The 24,921-nt window shown below is 33.0% G+C and overlaps 1 protein-coding gene across 1 annotated transcript in view; it reads right to left on the bottom strand.

Annotated features, from left to right (window-relative positions):
- LOC149418191 (uncharacterized) overlaps positions 1-24,921 on the bottom strand; it is an 88,167-nt gene that overhangs the window by 17,750 nt on the left and 45,496 nt on the right. The window contains exon 2 of the mRNA XM_089639745.1: positions 15,212-15,445. Coding sequence (XP_089495871.1) covers positions 15,212-15,445 — 234 coding nt within the window. The remainder of the gene's footprint in view (positions 1-15,211; positions 15,446-24,921) is intronic.

The following is a 24,921-nucleotide window of genomic DNA, read 5'->3' on the forward strand; positions in this document are numbered from 1 at the left end:
ATTATATTTTGTTGTTCCTTCCTACATAAAAAAAATAGTTTAAATATTCCCACGTAATAAATAATTTTGAAATCAATAATGTTTACAGGATTGGTTATAATAATAAATTGAAATTGATACCATATCTTAATCTTAAACCGGAAAACATAAATTGTAGGCATATGTTTGAAATCCTAATTGGTATAATTTTACTAGCTAAGAATTTTCAATTTAAAACGTGCGTTTATTACTTGTGGGTCATAATTTTGAAAGTAACGCCTTGCTGAGAGTTCTGAAGGAAAAAATATAATACTAATCGCTTGTCCCAAGACCCGATTTGAGCGAACTCTTTGGAAAAAAGTGAAAAAATTTTCAATAGATAAAATGAAAAAGTTTTATTTTTATTTTTGAAAAACGTTAGTTTTTTTTCAAATTTAAGATACTTAAATGGATTTTATACGGTTAAAAACCAAAATTATGAAGTAATTGGGATGAGCCTGCCAAATAAGGAAAAATATTTCAATGGTAATTGCACGACAGAATAAAGAATCGCGATTGGTTTTCCAAGTAAATCGGTTTGTGCCGAAAATAGAATATATCATTCTAATCATCACACAAATGAAATGATGATAGGAGTAAATAGAATTATATAAACAAGTCGTCTCAATGTGGCCTAGCTACAGTTTGATAATGATATTGAAGGCCGAAACAGCTGTCACTATAATAAGTCGTCTCTATGTGGCCTAACCACAGTTTGATAATGACATTGAACGCTGAAACAGCTGTCACTATAATAGGTTGTCTCAGTGTGGCCTAACCATAGTTTGATAGTGACATTGAAGGCCGAAACAGCTGTCACTATAATAAGTCGTCTCTATGTGGCCTAACTACCGTTTGATAATGACATTGAACGCCGAAACAGCTGTCACTATAATAAGTCGTCTCTATGTGGCCTAACTACCGTTTGATAATGACATTGAACGCCGAAACAGCTGTCACTATAATAAGTCGTCTCAATGTGGCCTAACCACCGTTTGATAATGACATTGAACGCCGAAACAGCTGTCACTATAATAAGTCGTCTCAAGGTGGCCTAACCACAGTTTGATAATGAAATTGAAGTCGAAACAGCTGTCACTATAATAAATCGTCTCTATGTGGCCTAACCACAGTTTGATAATGACATTGAACGCCGAAACAGCTGTCACTATAATAGGTCGTCTCAGTGTGGCCTAACCACAGTTTGATAATGACGTTAAAAGGCCGAAACAGTTGTCACTATGATAAGTCTTCTCAATGTGGCCTAACCACAGTTTGATAATGACATCGAAGGTCGAAACAGCTGTCACTATAATAAGTCGTCTCAATGTGACCTAGCCACATTTTTATAATGACATTGAATGTCGAAACAGCTGTCACTATGATAAGTCGTCCCAATGTAGCCTAGCCACAGTTTTATAATGACATTGAAGGTCGAAACAGCTGTCACTATAATAAGTCGTCTCTATGTGGCCTAACCACAGTTTGATAATGACATCGAACGTTGAAAAGGCTGTCACTATAATAAGTCGTCTCAATATGGCCTAACCACAGTTTGATAATGACATTGAAGGCCGAAACAGCTGTCACTTTAATAAAAACGAAAAATAAGTAAATTTAGTTAGATAAATTACTTTTAATAAATAAAGATATGATTTTCGATTTTGACGGTCAAAAGAATTAAAGTGATTTATTTTTGGGGTATTATACCATATTGCGCTACCTCCGTCTTTATCTAAAGTTTCGGCCAGCATTACAGTGTCCATCACTAAGTGGGGCATCTGCCTTGAGGATGGACACTTTAATGCTGTCCGAAACGTTGCCTAAAGAAGGAAGTAGAGCAAGACGGCATAATACTCCAAAAATAAATTAAAATTCATTTTGTATGATTATCAATTTGGTGAAGATTCTCGATCAGTTGGTTTAATGAAACATATTTTGTTTATTTATTAATACATTATCCAAATTACAATATTTTGTGTTTTCTCAACTACCATACTTGGCTCATGTCCGTATTTTGGCAGTCATACAGATGAATTAAAAAAAAATACAGTGTGTGGCAAGCCTACGCACGACGGAAGTGAAACTTTTAGTATTCTTCTCTCTCTCTTTTCATTTCATTCTCTCTTTTTTTCTGTCTATTGACATATTTATAAGTAAAAAAACAAATCGTTGATAAAAAAAAATAAAAGTTATAAAAATATGGGATTCGAACCCGGGTCCTGCATAACGAGTGTCGAACGCTCTGCCTCTAGACCGCGGTTATTACGTATTCGACCAAAATATCATATAGTCAAAATATCTAAAAGTCTCAGCACGAGAGCATTTTATCACTTTAAAAAAAATTATCATTAAAAAAATCACAAAAAGAAAAAGAAAATTAGTTAAAGCTTGGATCGAACCTCGGTTCTTCACGACGACAATCGGGCGCTTTGCCTCTAGACCGCGAAACTGAGTTTGGAGAGCGACCGAAAGTAGGTATATAATATTGGCTAGGCTCCTATAGCGAAATGATCACGGATTTTGATGACGGTCATGAGTTGGTTTTACTCCGGTCCTCGAAATTGCATAACGCGAGTAAAGAAGTTTCACTTCAAAAAAAATTATATTAATTTTATTTTAGTAATTTGTACATTTAAGGTTACAAATTACTAATTAATTGTTACATGCATATATGCTATATTTTCTCCTGCTTGATTTAAATTATAAACATATTTTTCACTTTCAACTTTTGTGAATGAATAATCACCTTACTGGAGGTGGTCAGTAGCCAATTGGGCAGGACACTCAACTATCAATCGGACGGATGGAGTTCGATTCTCGGAGCTAGAGTGGGAGGCTTTCTCCCATTTTTAAGAACGGGAAAACACAAAAAAAAACAAATGACTCACAGCATTTTTTAAGAATGGAAGGTTGGTCTAAGAGATTTTTCTTGAAATTTTTTTTTTAGTTTTAGTCAGTAGATTAAAAAAAAATAATCTAAAATCTAGCTTTAGGTAAAATAAACATTCTTGAATTATTGAGGCCGTAAATTATGTTATTCATTATATTTTATTTGTTGGTTTGTTTCCTTGTTTCTATGCAGCTTTATTCTTGGAAATGGTATTTTTATCCAAGATTCCTCATTTGCATACTGGTTTCGACAAAAAATATGCGGCGAAGAAGACTCAAATGTATAAACTACTGTAAAAACCTTCAAGGCAGAGGCGCAAGGAGCTCTCAAGCAAACTCGAAAGATGAAATATATAGAATGTGGATATGGTGTTAGGGTGAGTAGATAAAATAACTGACTAATACAAAGGAATAGGCAAAAATAAATGGTGAAATGCCACACACATTGCTTCATCCTCATTCACACATCATCTCTATACATATCATGTTATTGCGTCTCTTGGCACGACCAGACTCAAATATATGAATTCTCTTAATCGTTGCCCTTGGAGCAACTGGGTTCTTTCTGCCATTAGTATGAAACTAAGATATTGAGGTTCATTGAATTTTTTTTAAACGTATTGTAATTGTTTATTTATTTTTCGGAATAAATTTATCGAGTAAAACCTCAAATTGTAATATTTAAATATTGAAGACATGTGCGGTGGTATTTAAATATTGCAGAAAAAATGTGCGGTGAAAAAATGAAGACAATTTTAGTAGTTCTTATTCGAAGTATGATACAGTTAAAAGTGACCGAGGGGAATAGGGTCCCATTAGCTCAGTTGGTAGAGCACTGTCCCGGAAAGACAAGGGTCCTGGGTTCGAGTCCCAGATGTGACCGTTCCCTTTTCTGATTTTTCTGTTTCAGATTTTCGTTTAGAAATCACTAATATTGTCTTCAATATTTAAGTATTGTAATTGAATTATATTAATGTTTTATGAAAAAAAATCTATTGCAAAAAGTACGTGGCATTTAGCTAAATAACTAAACACAATATATAAATAGAACCTTGTTGCTTTGAAAATCAGGTAAACTCAAAGCAACCGCATTCCATCTGATCATTTTAATTGATCATTAACTAATTTTTTGTCTTAATGGCATGTTTTTTTGTTGCTTAGAATGTTCCTAAACCTGAAGATATTCGAATAAAATTTATTTTGGATATTAATTTTGTTATAATTTTAATTTTTAATTTATTTTCTCTGTTCTACGTACCTACGTAATTGCTAGAACAAATTGCAAATGGAACCATGTGGCTTCAAAAAATGTTTATCTGTGGCAGAGCAAATAATGGAATCTTGTTAAGGTATTTTTAAAATAAAACTAAGTTGTTCTAAAAAAACATTATTTATTATAATTAGAACTTTATTATGTAATTATCTACTAACTTAAAGAGGGTTTTAAAAATAAAAATTTGAAATATAAAAAATAAATAAATTAGAAAACTTGGGGCAAAAAGACATTAATTTCGGACAAAGTCTCTCCAAATTCGGCCCGCTGTGCACTAAATGGGCAGACGAATCTGCCGCCAAGACCTGGACAAACCTCACCCCACGAACCCGGGCTCCTCTGCTAAGTCACCAAGCGTAGCGAACCACTTGGAGTGATCTATGGCAGAGGTGATGGTTCTCCAATGGGGTGGTGTTACCCATACCTGCCTCCCGAATTGTAAATATTTTATCTTTAACGATCTTGCTTTTACTGCATTCAGTTCATTCAAATTAAATGAGGCATTAATGATTCACATCCTGCATAGAAAGTTCAGGATTCTACCCGTCAGTAATAAAAAACACACCATGACATAATCCTGTTACAAGTTGTATAACTGAATAACATGATGCTTGTATCTCAATCAACGAAATCATTCCTATTTTTACATGGCATTAGAAAAACATATTTTTATTGGATCAACCATGACTGTAATTAATACTGCACAACCTATCACGTATAGATACATAATGTAATGATGGGGCCAAATGAGATAATGAACCAGGAACGTTTAACGCCTCGTCATCAGAAAAGTGAATAATCATTGCATGTGAATTTCATTAAAGCTGGTTTTTTTATTGATTTGGAATAGTTTTTGCTTAATATATTAAAGTGATCTCACTTATTCATGCTTTATGTTTCCATAACAATAGTAACTCGGCTTTACCAGTAATTTGAATTCTTGTATCACTTAATTTATAAACATTCCCTTATATTTAATTAACCTCTATTGATCCAAGAAAACTTCCGTGGATTTGCTAGTAGTGAAACGCAAGTTCCCCGATTTGATGGTATTTTGAACCTTAAAAAATACTACTAGTATACCTAAATATATTTTATTCGCTTTGAAAGGAAATTAAATATATTAATATTATTCTAGCTGTTTCGTCACTTGCAAATATGGTTGTTTTTTTATCTCAAGAGTTCCTCAAGGATCTATCATGGGACCGCTTCTGTTTCCGCTTTTCATTAACCGTAGAGGTTCTGTCATCGCTCATTCGCAATATTTAAAGTTTGCAGATGACTTAAAACTATACCGTATAGACTGCATCCTTCTGCAAATTATTATAAATTCATTCACAAATAGGGCAAAACAAACTGTTTAAGCTTCTGTATACTAAAATGCAATATCATCTCATACACAAGAGCGAAACAACAGATAATGTTTGAGTATTTATTCAACGGTAACACTTTTCAATGGCTTACTCAGTTAAAAGTTGTAGTGGTAATTTTCAATAAGTTATAACCTGTAATGTTATAAAATCATGTAGGTACATGAATAAAAGCACAATAATCATTACAACTTTATTATTATCTGTTAAAAAGCGCGCTGCAAAATTCCGCGTCAAATGTCATAACTTCGACTTTCAAAAGTCATAGTACTATATTAATTTACAGGAAAGCCTCGTAAGACTTATTTTTATTATGAATAATGATTATTTAGATGGAAAAAATAGTAAAGTGAAGAATAATTTCGTATAGAATGATTGATTTTTTTTTGTTAATTTTCAGAAATAATTAACTGTGTAACGTTTTTTTTTCTTGGCGAGTTTTTACTAAAATTAACTAAATTAAAATATTAATTAATAGATTTCTAGGAGTGTGGGCTAATTAAAAAAATATAAGTAATATAACTGGCCGCTCACTTAAAGATAGAAAAAACATGGATTTGTTGGAATGTTAAATTTGCATTATACGTCCGCATATTTCTGTGGGAATTTAACTTTTTCCCACATTATGACATACACAGTAGGTTTGCATTTTTCATATGCAATTATTCACGCGAATAAAAACTGACAAACAACTTGCCTTAGGTGGTTTTAGTCTTAGCTGTGAGCCAGAGAGCTAATAGCTCTCATATCATTTTGTAGAATTATCTAGCATTATCTAGATTAGCACTAGCTAATCAGTAATCGTACCTATCCAGAGTGGAAGATACTCTCAGTATCGCCCTGGTGTAAGACCATCATTCAGAATTAAAGCGTTACTTGCTTACTTCCTCCACATTCTTCTTCCCATTTCTTTCCACTACCAATTGCGGATGCTATAGTCTCACTGGCTTCATGCGGTTGGGACCAGTTAGAACTCCTGTGTGTTATTTACGTAAAAAAACATGTTTTGTTGTACTCAGTAGGTATTACCTACGTTACTACCAATCTAATATTTATTGTAATCGGTTTTCATAAAAACATCTTTATATAACAACAAATACTGCGAGCGCTAAATCGGACGAGTTATTTTACCAATATGTTTTTTAATTTGTTTTAAACGTGATACCTCACAAGGGCGCTCCTCTTTGTTCAACGTAAATGCAAGTGAACCATGTCACCATCAAGCTGGGTAGCGTTGTGATGCTGGTTAAGGCAAGGCAAGTTAAGGTCTTTATTAATGCGGGTCTTGAAGAGGCCCGGATTACATAAAGGAGGAAAACTTTGCTGAAACCTATACTATTTCTTTATTATTACCATTTATTGACACAAAACAAGCATTTCAGATGCTGTAGTAATCACTGCCATCTTTAAACCAGTACGATAAACGAGGCGTAACTTTGAAAACCGAAATAAATCATACACGTATATTCTGTGGAGCCTCAGCTTGTAGAAATTTTGGGCAAATCATAATACAGGCGATTGTACTGAAGGACGAAAACATATTAAGTGCTTCTGAATAAAATATAAATAAATATTAAAATATAAAACCTTCCGATTACACCCAACGGATCGATTATTCGAAGAATTTCAAGTGCCTTCATTTAAAGATCTTTATACTAAAAATGCATTAATTCAAATCATAAAAGAAAAAGACATCACAGTATCAATTTCTAACTGAAAACCGTACTCGACTTAAATATATTTTTCCATGCCCAAAATTAAACACTTCCTTTGCACAAGATTATTACACTTACCGGGCAAGAATTTTTTTCAATCGACTACCTGAAGAAATTAGAAACATTAATGATAATATCCAAATAATAAACACTGTGAAAAAATATTTTAAAGACAAACTTACAAAAAATAAAAATGTTTCCAATTGAATTAATCTTAAGAATAACTCATCTCAATTAGTTTCCTTAAGTAATATTCCATTCTTCAAATAAGTTTAAAATCATTTTATTTTTAATTACCTACATACTGTAATAAAACAATGTACACTCCATTTCCAGCCACAAGCTAATGCTTCTATGGAAGAGGGGTCTTGAAATATTTGATCATATATTGTAACAAATAAACAAAAATGTACTTATATAATAAAATATATATATATATATATATATTCGGTCCGGATCTGATACGTGAGTACGCATAAATGTTTAGGAAGTAAATAAATATATTTTTTTTCTTATTTATTTATAAGTCAAATAAGTTGCACGCTTCACGATGATGGGAATTTGGGTAATAACGTAATGAACAGTTTGAGTGTGTGTGGTGTGTTTTAGTTTTTGACATGAAAACGTCTTTAAAGACGATGCTGGGTATGGGAAAGGAATTGCTCCCAATTGAGCGACTGTTTTTGTCGGGGTATTTTTAAACTCCAATAACTTTTTTGCTAGAGTAAAGTTGGCCTCTCAGAAGCTGGGCGTACTGTACAGGGCCCGCAGATACTTTAATAGTACACAACTGCTCACCCTGTACAAATCGCAAGTGCGCCCTACTGTCGAATTTGGCAGCCATCTCTGGTCTGGAGCCCCAAAATACCTGAAAAAAACCCTTGACTCTGTGCAGAAACGGGCGGTCCGTTTGATAGATTCCCCAATCTTAACAAACGGACTGCAATCTTTAGAGCACAGGCGTCAGGTAGGTATGCTGTCCTTGTTCTATCGGTATTACAATGGAAGATGCTCTGAGGAACTAGCGTCATTGATCCCTTCGGCACCGGTGCGTAGTCGGGATACACGCCAAACGCGCGCCCAACATTTGTACACAGTTGACACTTGTCACATGAGAACGGGTCGCTTCTACGATTCGTTCTTAAGTTCAACAGCTCGGCTGTGGAACGAACTGCCGGCCTCTGTGTTTCCTCCCTCCTACAACATGGGACTCTTCAAGACCCATGTTCACTCCTTCCTCTCCACAAAAAGACCCTCCACACAGCATCCCCAAAGATGACATAGGCCCTGAGGGAAATTATTTTCTTCAGGGCCTCCTGTGTGGAGTAAATATAAAAAAAAAAAAAAAAAAAAAACTCCAATAAATAGTCTCGTTGTCAACGATTTTCAACTTTCTAGATTCGACATGTGTCCACAAACAGAATCATAGCTCTTTAAAAAATTATCCGATTCGAGCAAACCGACAGTTGTTTTGAAAATGAATGTATATGTTACTAGTTACTTCTCATTTTGTGCTTTGAGTGGTATCTTAAAAACTTAAAAAGGTGCGAGGTTTTGAATTTTAAAAAGTTTGAAATTTTACAGATTTTTTAAATTGTAGACGGGCATAAATGCGTAGAGCTTTAAATTTAACAGATAACTACACCGAAACCAAAACCAACGCGTACTCTTAGTGCAAACCTTCAGAATTTTGAACTAATAAATGATTTGGACATAACAACCACGCAAGAGAAAACTTGTAAATTTGACATTTGCAAGAGGTATTAAAATAATTTCAAATCCGAATGCATCCAATTGCATAATAAATAATACCACTAATTTAATTGAGTTATAAATGATACATTTCAAATTATATTTGACAAACCGCGCCAGTATCCGAAGCTGCCTATCTACAATTTAAACCAAAACAAAACATAAATATGTGGTCAATCATGATCAAACAAGGCAAATACAAACATACTCGTTTGTGTTTTTTGGTAAACCACACAAAATATTAAAACATATTTTGGTTCGTTGAGTCATGGATAAACGATGGATAATTATTTTACATCGCTTAAAAACCAACATAATATATCATTACAAAAGGAAAAAAAAGAATTTACATTGCTCGTACGTGGTACATATCTCCACATATTTTAATGATTGTGGTCAAGCAGCGTAATATATAATAATAATAATAATAGTGTTTTATTATATATTTTTTTTGTAACAAATAGATATAATGATATCCTCACTGGGATCTCCGTGCTGAGGATTTCATTTACATATTATGTATAATTTAATTATAAGAAAATTAATATTACATCAAAGTTACATATGAATTTAATTATGAACATATATCATGTAGTATAATTTTTTTTTTAAATAATTTTAAAATAAGTAAGATAGTGTTTTTTGGTATAGTTCAGTTGATTCTGTTTTAGTCTGTGTTTGATCTCAGTAAATTTTCTATTTCAGATCTCCCTATGTTAAGTATCCAGCTTTTTATTTGAGATTTAAATGTTAAAGTGTTGAGGTTTTTGAATGTGAGTGGTATTTTATTGTAGAGTTTAATACTATGATATAAGAAGCTTTTTTGCCCAAAAGTTGTATTATTAGTTATTTGTTGGATAAGTTTGACCATAAGATCTAGTGTTTCTATTGTACGTGCTTGTTGTTATTTCTTGGGTTTTGTTCTTATGAATGTAAATGAGTATAGTTTTAGAATATAGTTGTTTAATAAGCCCGCGATTAAGTTCCTAAATGATTAGCAACATAAAAAAAAATCCCAGTGAAACCGATAACTTTACAAAATCGGATCGATTGGCGTAACTACCGATGATTTTATAACAATTTCCCGTGCACGGTCGCGCTGATGATAGCCATACCGATATTGATATCGTAATAAATCAAAAATCGGCACACACTAGTACACTGGAGGTAATACCTATCGTCAAATTAACATTCGTCAGTTACGTAAAAATAATAATAAATTGACAATATTGATTTAAAATAGTACCTAAAAATGCATTGGCAGTTCACTTTTACTTTTGACACTAAAAAGGGAGTTAATTGAGAAGTGGGTTAGTTTTCACAGACACCTTTTTCGTAAATCATATCACATCACATCTTTTTGCACATTATAATTTAGGCTCCTAGAAACTTAAGTAACGATACTGTTGACGAAAAAAAAATAGGCCAATGAAAGGATCTAGGAATTAATTTTCATAGACAAATACCAGTTTACGGAAATGACTTGTTTAGAAAATACTGGAGAATTTTAATCAAAATCTTCTAAAACTTCCAGAGAAAAAAACGCCATACGTGTAAAAGTACCTACGTAGCAATTCAATTATACGAATATGATATAAACTTTGCCTGTATTTTGTTTGTAGTAATCAAACATGCTACTAATATCGGTTATTGGTGCGTGATAAGTTATATTACTACTTTATTCGTATTCCTAAGTTATTCACGATCAATGAACTCGAATTTCCTCAAATTTATGTCTGATTGTGTAAAGAATTCAGAAAAGTCATAAGGTGCATACCTAATATAATATTTTTTTTTGTTCACTAGCAAGCTTTTTATTTGTGTTATGTTAATTCTATTACATTGTGTTATCGTATATGTCTTACTTTGAATGTGTGTTATCTATGTGCTATATTGTCTTGTATTTTTGAATGTATGTTATCGTATTGTCATTCAAAGTGTTAGTGTACTTGGGACGCTTTAGTGAGTTCTATGATTGTATGTAAGAGTCTATTATTTATTTTGTATAACGGGAGACTTATATTGTATTATAACTGTATATTGAGATAGAACCTGCAGACAAGCAGCCATGTGGCAGCTTCGTGGGACTATCTATACATTGTCTAAAAAAAAAAAAAAATGTAAAAATTTTCATTCAATAAAGTTATGTTAAAGTTCAAAAAAAAAAAAAAAAACTGTCATTTTTAAAATTGACACCGATAAAAAGTGCCTACCTATAAATTAGTACAATTCGTAAATAATTTTTTCTTTATCATTCTACAGTTATTTTGTCCTTGTTCTGTTGTGTTATTTATGGAAACTTTCAGCTTCACAAATCCTGCACCATGTGCGTGAACAATTAAGTGCTTGGCTGAGCGTCTCGTGCAAATATTTAAATAAACATTTCGTGAAAACAGAACCAATTTTTTTAATTTCTAACAAAATGGCAGCTAATTCATATTATGACATTACTTTTGCTCTACTGGGTTAAAACAACGGATCGGAAATTAGTCATATACGCAGTAACAATAATTCCGCACTCTTCAGGTGTGTATCATTCCATTGCTTGTTTGTCAACTAATTCTCTATGTGTGTACAGTATAAATATCAAAGCACAACGACATTTGTTACCTTTTGCAAAAATTATAGCTCAGTAACAATATGACATTAATTTTCCACCAAATTGTATAAGTATGTAGGTATTATTCTATTAATTCATCTAAGGTATCTAGGTACTAAAATTGTTATGTTTTCAAAAAAAGAAACGAAAGCCTATTGCGTATTTTATTTTTCATATGCCCAGCAGTGTTTTCTTACACGATTTGCTCTCAGATCTGTCATTACTTCAATTAAAAAAATCTTCACAGACCATTATCTTTAAAACGACTCAAGTATTTGCATCGACCAGACGGTGTACAGGCGAACCCACCGCATATCACGTTAGTTGCACGTCACGCATTCATCACGTTACATCCAGCCGGTAAGGAGTACATTTAATAAGGTAATGCGATAAAACCCACGTTATTTGCCAGTGAACAATGGCATTCGTGTTTTTCTGAAGTAAACAAATGATATTTCTTTTAGACGTCTGATTTTACTCTCGGGTGCGAGAATTTTATTCCAACGTGTGAAAAGTACCGCTGATGGTTGTAAGTTTGAAAAAACCAGCCCAGATATTGTGCTCTCTATGTTGTGCTGTGGTTCTTCATAAAGCTTCATACCAAGCTTAATGAAGAATCTGGGTTGGCTGGAAGATAATGCCATCTGACAATAGGTTGTTATTTGTGCTATTATACACGGTGTTCGGAAACTCGTAGTATAACTGAGAAACTGGTTAATCATCCTCACATAGAGAATGCAAAAACTTTTTTTTTTGATATCAGCATTTAGATTTTTCACATTTTATTTTTGACTTTTTTTTGGATTTTTCGGCATCAAAAGTATTAAAAAAACTTTCTTAACCTGTTTTAGGCTTTAAAACAGTTTAAATGATATTTAAACAGCGAAAAAATCCTTACTAGATTAATAGATTTACTCGACAGCAAAAACTCAAATCATACAATGCATAACACAAAACTTCAAATGTAATGTACTCGTAGATTATCTAATTTCACCATTGTACTTCGTTTTACATTTTAATAAAATAAGTACCGGAAAATAAGTCAGCGTCTTACAAAATAATAAAGTATTCAAAAATGATGTAATTATTTCCAACCTTCTAAACATTAAAAAAATTCCTGTTTATCTTGTAGGAGTAGTCTACAGTATATTTACGTAGAGTTATTTATTGTCATAACGGTACTTAAATTTTTTATTTGTTGTTGCTACTCGTAGAACTAACTGACTTGATATTTTCTATGGAAATTCGAAAAAAAATGGCGAGGAATATCGGAACTGTAACTTTATGAAGATCCATTATTTTACTAAAAATAACAACAGATCGCGTATCACATTATTTTAATAATGTGCATTTATTTATAATACTTATGTATTAAACAGGAATAGGTTCGCATTCTTGGAATCCAGTAGAATTTAACAGCATAAAGAATTAAATAACTTTATTTATTATCAAAAGACCCGTCTACACGCAGCTACTTCTAAATTTTCGACGTCTAAATCAGATTGTCAGAAGTGAAGCCATTTGTCATGAATTTCGAAGCCGTTTGCGCAGTATTGCCGTCTTAACATACGTGATTACTTGTGCAAATTAGTTTGTGCAAGTAAGATTAAGTGAGTAGACAAGCCTGTAGGCGCATCATTGTTATTTTTGAACATGGAGAAGTTTCTGACTACTTTAGGCGGAACAAAGAAAACTGATATATCACATAATACGATGAGAACAATATGTAATTTTTTTCTTGTTTTTTATCAGGATGACGCTCTATTGTATCAGGCAATTCATTGCAATGATTCACGCAATAAATCGTGAGTTTTTGGTTTCAAAGTAAGCATTCCATTGTTATTGAGTCATAGTCATCTTCATTGACTGATTCAAGGTTCATATAAAAAGCTTAGCCGCTTTTCATACTCACAGATACTGCTTATTGCTTCGTTATAAATAGATACATGAAGGAACTACTTAAGAGGAAACGCGGGCGGAGTTTTGTCCAATAAACGTATTTCCCTATTTCCTCTCTGGATTTTGATATTAATGCAAATATTTTTTTTATATAAGATAGATGTCAACCACTAAAATGTCCCCACGGTTTGTTTTTTTTTTAATAAGTTTCTTCTTTTAGAAAATAAATCCTTCAAAAATCATTGAAATTGCCTAGTTGAACGCAATCTACAGACTTTCAGTATATAAATTTGATAATGTATTTTACAAAAAGCAAAACTTAGAGACACTAAATACAGGGTTTTCCAATAAGAGCTGTTATTTTTATATTTAATCGTAAAAAATCAATCAGTTTCGTTGCTTATGTGGCACGTAGCGCCGTCTTGTTGAAGATAAACGTTGTCCAAATCAATACCATCCAATTCCAGCCACCAAAAAATCATTAATCATCTCTCGATAGCGCAATCCATTCACCGTAACTGTTGCTCCAGCCTCATTTTCGAAAAAGTAAGGTTCAATGACTCCGTCGGAACATAAACATCACCAAGCAGTCACAGGTTGAGGATAGAGAGGCTTATCGACAATAACTCTTGGGTTTTCCGAGCACGAAATGCGACAATTTTGCTTGTTGACGAAGCCACCGAGGTGGAAATGGGCCTCATCACTCAAGATGATTTGCATTTGATTGAATCAAGTGAATTTAAATAATTTGAATGCGTTGTCGAAGCGTGTATTGTTCCATTTTTATTAATGGCGTAGTTCTTACTAGTCAAATGTAAAAAAATGACAGCTTCAAAAGTAACATCTACCGAAATAGCGGGCTATTCAAAATAACACCTCTTATTGGAAAACCGTGTATTTCCTTCTAATGGATTTATTTACGTACATCAGCCTGATCTGCAGTTGTTTCTTTCGCTCAGTATTCTGGGGGTAACAGCGACAGTGACAGCAACAGTTTTATAAATTATCTATTATTCAAATCTATAGGCACCCGCGTGTCCTCTTAACAAATAAAACGTTAAATTCTCTTCTCCCTTTTCAAGAACTTTCTGGGGTTCAGCTTCGAATTAAGGCCTCTCTATTTTTCGTAAATGTGAAGAAAAAAGGGATACGTTTAATGCGCACATTTTATTTTAAAAACACTTAAGACAGGACATCCTCGATGGAACGACTAAAAATACAATACAATAAAGCCTATGGAATAATATTTGTATACGGTAGATACAGCAGCGCATCGACAATGTTTACGGAATTAGGACTGTATGGATTTCCCGGCCTGATGAGACACCGGGTCACTGGAGCCAGGATGCGGCTAATGGCCTTCGCCAACACGGTGGTGGCTCAGGCTACCTAATATAAATATTTACTATTAAAACTGACATAAAATAACAACGTAGAACGATAGTGGTATGAAATTTTTTTCAAAAATTATTTTACTCTCTTCAATATTTTATTTTTCTTAGGGTACACACAACTTTTCAGCATTTGCCACTGAGCAACTCTACTAACAAGGCCTTGAGGAATATAATTTCCTTCAGGACTCATGTCATCTTTGAGTATGCTGTGTGGTGCATTATTATTTTTAAGGTAGATTTAAAAATACAAAGTGATCAAAAGCACGTAAAACAGAAGTGGTAAAATATTAAAAATTTACCTGGAATAGACTTCCCCAGCTCCAGGTACTCCAAAACCGAGGGGTTGATAAAGGTTGGCGGTCTGTCATCGATGGGATCACCCCCCTCTCCGTCTGCGTTGCCCTGTGTTCTATCCTCTTCCCTCCCCCTATCTCCCTCCCTGGCCCCGTAGTCCAGCCTCTGGGAGGGGTCACGTGCCACAGGAGCTGATGCAGCCCGGGATCGTTTGCGGCTTACTCCTTCTTCGGCTCCATCTATTACGCAACAGAAAAAATTAGCAATATTATCATCATGAAACAGTAGAAAGTTTCCTGTGTATTTTATTGTAATAATCATTGCTGTACTGCCGTTATAAGCAAAAAGGCAGCTGGAAATTTTCAACGGTCACATTCTGATATATAATTCGAGAGGCGGTTTGGGGTATCGCCGACCTGGGAACCATTTATTGGATAACCAACACCTCTGCCGTAGGTCACCCCGAGAAGCTCGCTACGTTTGGCGACTAAGCAAGGGTACCCGGGTCCATCGGGTGAGGTATATGCAGTATGCGCCTGCCCACCAGCTGGGTGGCTTGCCAGATCGGGAGAGCCTGCGTTGGGGGATACCCTTTGACTTCTCTAACTGGTCTCTCGACCCATCGCCTTGCGCCGCAGTGGCAGGGATAAATTCATAAGCCCGTCACTCCTGGACACATTGATCCCTAGATTCCTACACACCCCTCACACCTTTTTTCCTTCCCAAAACTTCCCTCCTTCCATTAATTAAAAAGATTCTCCACACAGTATCCACAAAGATGACATAGGCCCCGAAGGAAATAATGTTCTTCAGGGCCTCCTTTGTGAGGTTAATGTAAAAAAACAAATACGAGACCTTTCATGTTTATCGATCTATTCTCATTAAAAAGTACTCCAGATTGTGACCGTTGAAAATTTCCGGTTGTTTTTTTGCTTATAACGGCAGTAAAAGATAGGTAAGTATCCTTTTCCTAGTCATGTAGGGACCAATCTTTCACAGAGTAGTAGATTATCTCAGTGTTGCTCTAGTGAAAGATCACCATTGGTCAACATAAATGGTTTTAGACGTGCTTGGTGACTAGATGAAAGCTCAAAACGTCGTCATTTTTGGAGATATTGAAAAACTAACTTTAATGTCATTAATCATTTATTAATATTAAATTTTAAAAACTTCTTTCCAACTTGTCTCGTATCACAAAAATTAAAATTAAGTGTTGAACATAAACATGTTGTCTTATAGATAATACCTACGATAAATAAACTTGCACACAAACAATTATATGCATTAAACAATCTATATTAATTATGTTTATATTTCAATCTTAATGTTTAATATTTTTAATTTTTATTTGTATCTTTTTAAATATACACATACTTTTTCTTTATTTTTCAGTTTACTATTAATTTTAATATATTTGTTTTTAATTTTATTTATGATTAAATTTGTTTTTTTTTTCTTTATTTCTTTCTTATGTTTCTATAAAATAGTATTTTTTAGTTCTTCTAAGTTATTTTTATTATTACTTCATTATGATTTTCACTTACATACTTATGTTACTATAAAATAGTATTTTTTAGTTCTTTTATGTCATTGTTATTATTATTTCATGTATAACTACCACAACACGGGCATTAGCCTAGTATGGTAGTTAAAAAAATTTCTAAAAATGTAACATGTAAACATTTATTAAATAATAATAAAAAAAAATAATAATGCATTAGGCTGAAGGTATTTGGGAGGGGAAAGAGATAGGGAAGAGGAAGAATCTGGCTATTCAGATCTGGTCACCACACACGACCAAAGCCATTTAAAGCAATGTTTCGGTACTGAATGGGGTCTTTCACTAAGGAAATACTGAAAGTATCTACCACTCTGAATCTTACCGCAAATACACTAATACATATTATTTTACGTAAATAAATTTAAAAATAACACAATTTAATCAAATACAATATCAGTATATCAATTTTAAATGTTAAACCAACACATCAGGTTAGTTTTATAACTTCCCCAAATACAGTCCTTAAATTTAAAAATATGAATATTGCTTATCCACCAACTCTACTGGAAAGTATCGTTAAATTCTTAGCTGTTGGTTGGTTTTTACCCACATTTTGTAAACATTAAGTTAACTTTGATGTAAATTCTTACAAATACCATTCATTCCTTACACACTGTCACGTCGTGTAGTAATTGAATCTTTACATAAAACTTATCCCCTTTAAATTTTCTTGTGTCGGTATGCAATACTTCATTCATTATTCAGAAGTGCAATTTAATATACACTGATTTTACTTACGCCGTCTGACTGTCCCTTTTCTAGTTCAAAGAATGTAGTTTTTATACTCGTGCATACTTGGTTGAAAAAACACAAGAATTGTGTAAATTTATCTACAAGTTTTGTAACAGGAAAATTTGTACTATGTTTCACTGGAAACGATGTTTTCAAAATGATGCAATTTAATAAATTAGTGATGACGAAAATAACAATTATATTAATACCTAATGACAACAACGATAATAACAACAACAACAACAATAGCAAAAGCAACTGCAAAAACAATTAACAATCAACAGCTATCCTACGAGAAGCTGCAACGATTTTAGGCTTCCCAAGACAAATTTATCGGCAACACAAAACAATATTTATTATAAAGTTTCAAAATGTTAAATGAATTTCTTTTTAATAAGCCAAAAGTCATTCAGTTTTTCGTGGGTTATGTCTCAATGGTATGAAATATTAGTACGTAAGTAATGGAATATTTATATATTAGTTTAAGAATACACATACACTAGATATACTCGTAAAATTTCTTATTTTATAACTAAATAAAATATACTTAAAAAAACAGCAAACCAGCATTTGTAAAACCCAGCTTTGCAAGCTTTAGCTACTTTTATAGAGATTTATTTTTAGGGTATTGTGCCGTGTTGTGCTACCTCATTTTTTAGCCAACGTTTCGGACAGCATTACAGCGTCCATCATCACATGACGTCTGATATCTTTCCTGATTACGGCTACTGTAATGCTGTCCACCTCGTCAGTAAAAGAAGGAGGTAGCGCAAAATGGCATAATACCCTAAAAAAATCGTTAAAATCTCAAATCATATCTTTGGCTACTTTATTTATATTGAATGAGAAAAATATTTAGAGTAAATACCGAAATAATGATAACGCAAGCATCTCTCGCCTTTTTGTCTATGAAATTTTTACTTATCGACTGGAAACTATTCGTTCGTGAAGTTAATGCAAGTCTCTTGAATAATGTACCATTAACCCAATGTCAATATATCTAAATATGTCTAAAAATGTCTCCCGAGTAAATATAAATGCCGCCGACGGGAATTGAACCCGCACCTGCTGATGAGCCACGTCGGCTTATTTAAAACACGCCAAATAAAAATAATAAATGTCAGTATTTCTCCACTTGGATATAGTAAATATGGTACCGTAACTGTCATTTAATGCAATGTTTTAATATTATTTTCAGCTAAAGCATGTTAATTTATTATTATTTATTTCACAACAATAACTTCGTGTCCAATCTTGTTATAAAGAGAATACATATTATGAACTTAAATCTTGACAATCGTAGCCAAATTAGTTCAGCACTTTTAATAATCGACTAATCATGATTTATGCAAGATTAAGTATACAGTATATATTTTTTATTACTCGTATAAGAGTTTCAAGGGTTTTTTAAGGAAAGCGTGATGATAACTTAACAAGTATATTTTAATATTTTTTTATTTATGTATTTAATTTATTTTATTGTTTTACTGTATTTAATTTATCTTTTAATCGTTATGTAAAAGCCCAAAAGGGCGTTTAAAATTAAATAAATATAAATTAACCAATTTCCTTAGTCGCATATAATATAAGGCACAATTAATATTAATTTTGATGCAATTTTTTATGTTTTTGTTAATGTCCTCGTATAGAAATGTACCACAGTAATATTCTGACCTTTTGATTCAGACCAGTCTTGTGGTTATTTTAAGTACAAAACATTGTTTTATTAAGCCTTGTAAAAGGCTTCACATCGTCCACTCGTGTCACAAGCACAAGCTGTAATCAAGGTTCTTGAATACAAAGATAAGTTAAATGTTTTATGGTCAAGGTTACCTAGCTCATTTCGTGACAACTGTTTAGGGATAAATTGCGTGGTCAAATTTCATAAAAATATAGTTTTTTTCCATTGTAAAAGTAGAGAAATATTCGCCAAAAATACGACATAGAAAATTTCTTCGACTTTAAGCGAAGTCCTGTTCTAACTCGAACATTTTGAATTTTACCTGACCTGTCGGTTCCGGTTCAAGATGGTGGCCGTTTTGGATACAACCGTTTTATTTCGCCAGAGCTTGCACGATCGTGCTTCCAATAATAATAACATTATGGTATTTACTAGCTTTAGGAAAGTTTAAAAAAAAATGTCAATGACATTTCTTTGTAAAAATTGTATAATTCCTTATTTGAAAAAAAAAATGTTATGGAAAATATTTACGGTTTATAAATAAGTAGCTAGTTATTTAAATACCGATTTATAAATTGTATAATTTCTGAAAAAATTATGAGATATAATTCCAAACACACTTTTTTAGGTCTACTGCCATTCACAGAACTACAGGGTTTTCCAATAAGAGGTGTTATTTTGATATTCAATCGTAAAAGATCAATGGTTTCGTTGCTTGTGTGGCATGTAGCGCCGTCTTGTTGAAAGTAAACGTTGTCCAGATCAATACCATCCAATTCCGGCCATAAAAAATCATTAATCATCTCTCGATAGCGCAATCCATTCACCGTAACTGTTGCTCCAGCCTCATTTTCGAAATAGTAAGGTCCAATGACTCCGCCGGACCATAAACCGCACCAAACAGTCACAGGTTGAGGATAGAGAGGCTTTTCAACAATAACTCTTGGGTTTTCCGAGCCCCAGATGCGACAATTTTGCTTGTTGACGAAGCCACCGAGGTGGAAATGGGCCTCATCACTCAAGATGATTTTTCGATGGAATTCCGGATCATTTTCACGCATTTCAAGGACACAACGTTGTTGATGATCGGCCGCCTTCAGTTCATGTGTTAACTGAACTTTATAAGCCTTAAGAAACAAATTTTTATGCAAAATACGGTGTAATGACATTTGTGGAATGCTTAATTCCAAAGAACGACGAGGAATGGCCTTTTTAATCGATAAAAGTCGTTCTATGTGGAATACATTTATTGTGACTTTTTTGTGCCTACTTTACAAAATCTTCTTTCCTTGTATGTTTGATTCAAAATATGTATGATATTATATTTGGTTCTCAAATACACACCACAAAACAACTATTTTTAGGATAAAAGCTGTCCTTGACAGGATTGCTTGTTTTCAACACCTTAGAAGCCTTTGAACATTTTTTAAACTGATTTCTGGAACTATAATTAATCCACCTATATTAAACTGATTTCTGGAACCTCACATAATCCACCTATATAAAACTGATTTCTGGAACTACACTTAATCCACCTATATAAAAATGATTTCTGGAACCATACTTAATCCACCTATATTAAAAGAGGCTAACTTATGTGTGCCCAACAAGTATATTCGTGGAAAATCCCGTGCACTTTTTATGCTTCGAAAGCTATTACTTCTGCCTATCAGAACGCACCAATTAACAGAGCGACTCAACTGCATTGACCATCGATATTTTCAACGTCACTTACAGACGGTTTAGTAACTATCTTTTGACGCATGTCATAAAATAGTAAAACTGCCCCCATTATCTTTTTACACTAACATATACCTCAAATATATAATCTTCTCAGTGTTATAACGGTGTATATCCGTTTACCGAGAGCATTAAAAAACAAAAGGATTGTATCTGAATAGTTTATACGATACGTGGACGAGATATTTTCTAAACGATGAGATCTTTTTGCTAGTTTCCAAAAAAACGTATATAAAAATGTACACTTTATTTTGTTGCTATACTTCTCAATAATAACTACCATATGAATTCCTCTTTGCCTAGAATATTAATGGATGGAAAAAATTATAACAAGTCATTGAACATATTCAATTTATCTTTAAACAAATACAAAATTTTGTTAATGAAGCAATTAAGTTATGTAAAATAAATAATGTATATTTCTTAATATTCTTATGTAAAAGCCCCGAAAAAGGGCGTTGTTTAATAAATAGTAAATAAATAATAATGATAGAAAAGTTTTGAGGGTACGTGTTTCTTACATGCTTATATTAAATAACTAAAATAAACTTGACTCAAATGGGTAAAACACATTTTATATCTGATAGAATATAAAAAAAATATCGAATAATAAAAATTATAGAATATAAGTCAAAATTATTAAACCGAATAATACTATAGTTTCACAGAAATCAAAATTTTAATTACATGAAGTTAGTTTTTAGATAGAGGAAAAATAAAGCATATAATCGGTATTCTTTTGTCAGTGCCAAAACTTTAAAATTAATAATTATGTAGGTTAACCTATTACACAGTAATAAACTACGCTATCTTCTAGCAAAGGTTAATCTCCCAATCAAGCAGCCCATGTAACATTCATTCTAGACAATGAATTGACGATATAGATACACAATTAAGACGATTTTTCACAAATTGCGCCATACGACAAGCACACGACGGATGAATGATTCTGGTAGACTTGACGTGCTAGAAAATCCTTCACGACATTTACATCAACACACGTCTTAGTACAAGTACAAAGCTCGTGAGAGGCAATTACGAGAGTGTATTCATGATATAATAAATCTAGAGAAATCTTGCCAACACAATCCAGAAGCACGAATGCTTCAGCATCTTGGATCAAATAATTGTTATGCAGCAACAAAAGAATAGACATGAACTAAAACAATTGTTTTTCGAATAATTCGTTTTTTTTTTATTTAAATGCCAAAAGAGCTTAGTCAAAGAATTAACCAAATAAAGTTAACTTTAAATAAAGTTAACATAAAATATAAGTAACATAAATTATAAGAAATGTAAAATGTAAGTAATTTAGAATATAAGTAACGTAACATATAAGTAACATAAAATATACGTAACATAACATATAAGTAACATAAAGTATAAGAAATATAAAATATAAGAAATAAAAAATATAAGTAACATAAAATAAAAGTAACATGACACATAAGTAACATAAAGTATAAGAAATATGAAATATAAGTAATTTCAAATATAAGTAACATAAATTATAAGTAACATAAAATATGAGTAACATAAAATATAAGAAAGATAAAATATTAGTAACATAAAATATAAGTGAAATTAAATATAAGTAACATAAAAAAACCTGTAAAAAACATACGTTTTCTTACAATGGTACAAAGATTTTAAAATGTCTTAAATCTTTAATTTTTTTCAAAATTGGTTTGCCTGAGGATTGTACCTACTTTCCCAGACGGTCTAGCACGGACGATCGAAAAAGTCCTATGTATATACCATATTGATTAAATTCGTGATCTATGGTCAGTTAGCGTTATTTGCGAGCAAGGTCAGAATATGATTCCGACAGTCGGTTGAGAAAAGCCACTACTTTTAGCGCGGTTTCCTAGGTGTCGAATAAGCTGTCAATATGCACAACTTTTATGCAAAATAACTGGCTTATTAATAATTGAGGGTGAACTAACTATTAAACTAAGCTCTCAGAACTGAAAGAAATTGTATAAAAGATTCATTGATTTAATTATTATTATTTTTTTTTGTGATTTGTTTTTGGGGTGTTATGCCGTGTTGCGCTAACTCCTTCTTTAGCCAACGTTTTGGACAGCATTGCAGTGTCCATCATCAGGGCAGATGTGTTACATCTGATATTAACACATCTGCCCTGATGATGGACACAGCAATGCTGTCCAAAACGTTGGCTAAAGAAGGAGTTAGTGCAACACGGCATAACACCCCAAAAACAAATCACAAAAATACTTTTGGCCGTGAAAATCTTAAATCATATTTGACTTAATTATTTATTCATAGATAGATCAATTTATTCCGTTCCAGCTACGAGACACAAAATTTTTAGTTATTACTTTTAGTTAATGACCTCATGAACTAATTAACTCTGTATTTAGTTTCAAAAAGTACGTGTGGATTGCCAATGTATATTAAAATTATTGTTTCAATTCGACATTGATCAAGAGATCCCCCAGTGTTGCCAGCGTATGTCGATTTCTGACACAAGCATGAACGTCTTGGTGGTATATCTATGGCGTCTTGACGATCATGGTTCTAAGGGTTCCAAGTGAACATATTCGATCGAGCCAAACCGTTTGCCAAAAATATAATGGCTTGTGGGTCACCTAATAGCACCTACAGTGCACTTTTCTGGATACCGAGGTCCTGCAGAGAAAATGTTCCTGGAGCAACGAGTGCATTCATTCGGAAGCCTTTTGATGTTATTATTGCCTCTTACGACCCGTAACACATCTTCCTTAACTTTGAGGTTGAAGGAAATGAGAAATATGTAGGTTGGGTTGTACTACTGTAACGGGTTACTGAGGTCCTGTCACTAAACACCACTAAGGTCTTTTCAAGCAAGGTTTCGATACTGAATGGCTGCCTGTTTTAAGTTACCATTCAAGGAACTCAATAAACAAGACACGGTCAAATTTTAATATCCTTCGTAAACTATTTCATTGAAACAATTGCCTATTTACTGTGTATGCTTTTTAAACCCACCGTTTTTTGTTACTTTTCATAGCACTGTCTCTGAATTTACCTACTGGAAAAAGTATTACGATTTCATAATATGGCTAGGTAGACAGAAGTCGGGTAAGTACAGACTACTATTAACAAACCTTCCATTCCAAAATTATAAAACTAAATTTAATTGCGTGAAACAAATGATTGACGTTTAACTGTCAGTTCGAAGTTTTAATTTTACACCTTAATAATGGATGTTAATTTACAGCGATTACATTACGTGCTCACATTCTCAAATTGTGATAGGCATTTGATGTAATAGAAACCTTCACGTATCTATCTTCTGGTTCATGCAGCATTGTTCACATCGCGTCTGGTAATTTAAACCGAATTAAGCTAACTTTCTTAGCCACGCGGAAGATAAACGGTTCGGTAAATTTGAATGGCGAGGTGTCGACATGTCTCAGTATATATTGGCAAGAGTTATGAGAAAATAGCTCGAGGCAATCTTCATAAATACATGACGTATTACTCACTTATTTATTTGTCTGCTCGCTGCTGTTTTACTATGATCAAAGTCGGCGTTAACAAACTCTCAATTTATTTCCGTCAAAATAATTGGCTTCTGATCAACAATCTTTGTTTTAAGCCAGGAAGTATTTAGAATCCATTTTATTGGTTGTCTGTTTAATGGGGTACTCAAATAACAGCGTTGATTTGAAGGGTACACTTTTAAAAACGTAGATACATTATGCAAAGCTTTGCCGGATTTACAGGTGAAAATACTGGTTGATATACCTGCACAAAATAAAGCCTTGCTTCATAAATGTGTTGTAGAACTCTCAAAGTGGCAAACAAAATAAACATCAATTGTCGTGCTTTAGATTTCGTAATTTTAGTATTAAACTGTCACGCGTCGCGTAAGGTCGTGTGCTACCCTAACTGAATTGAATTTAAAAGTGCCAAAATGCCTTGTGTGGGATGGAAAGTGTTATAATTGAATTACACAGAAACAGAAACGTGAATTACACGGAAAACTCTAGAAA

This window comes from Hesperophylax consimilis, chromosome 14 (assembly GCF_061612785.1).
Source record: "Hesperophylax consimilis isolate HC1 chromosome 14, BYU_Hcon_1.0, whole genome shotgun sequence".
NCBI lineage: Eukaryota > Metazoa > Arthropoda > Insecta > Trichoptera > Limnephilidae > Hesperophylax > Hesperophylax consimilis.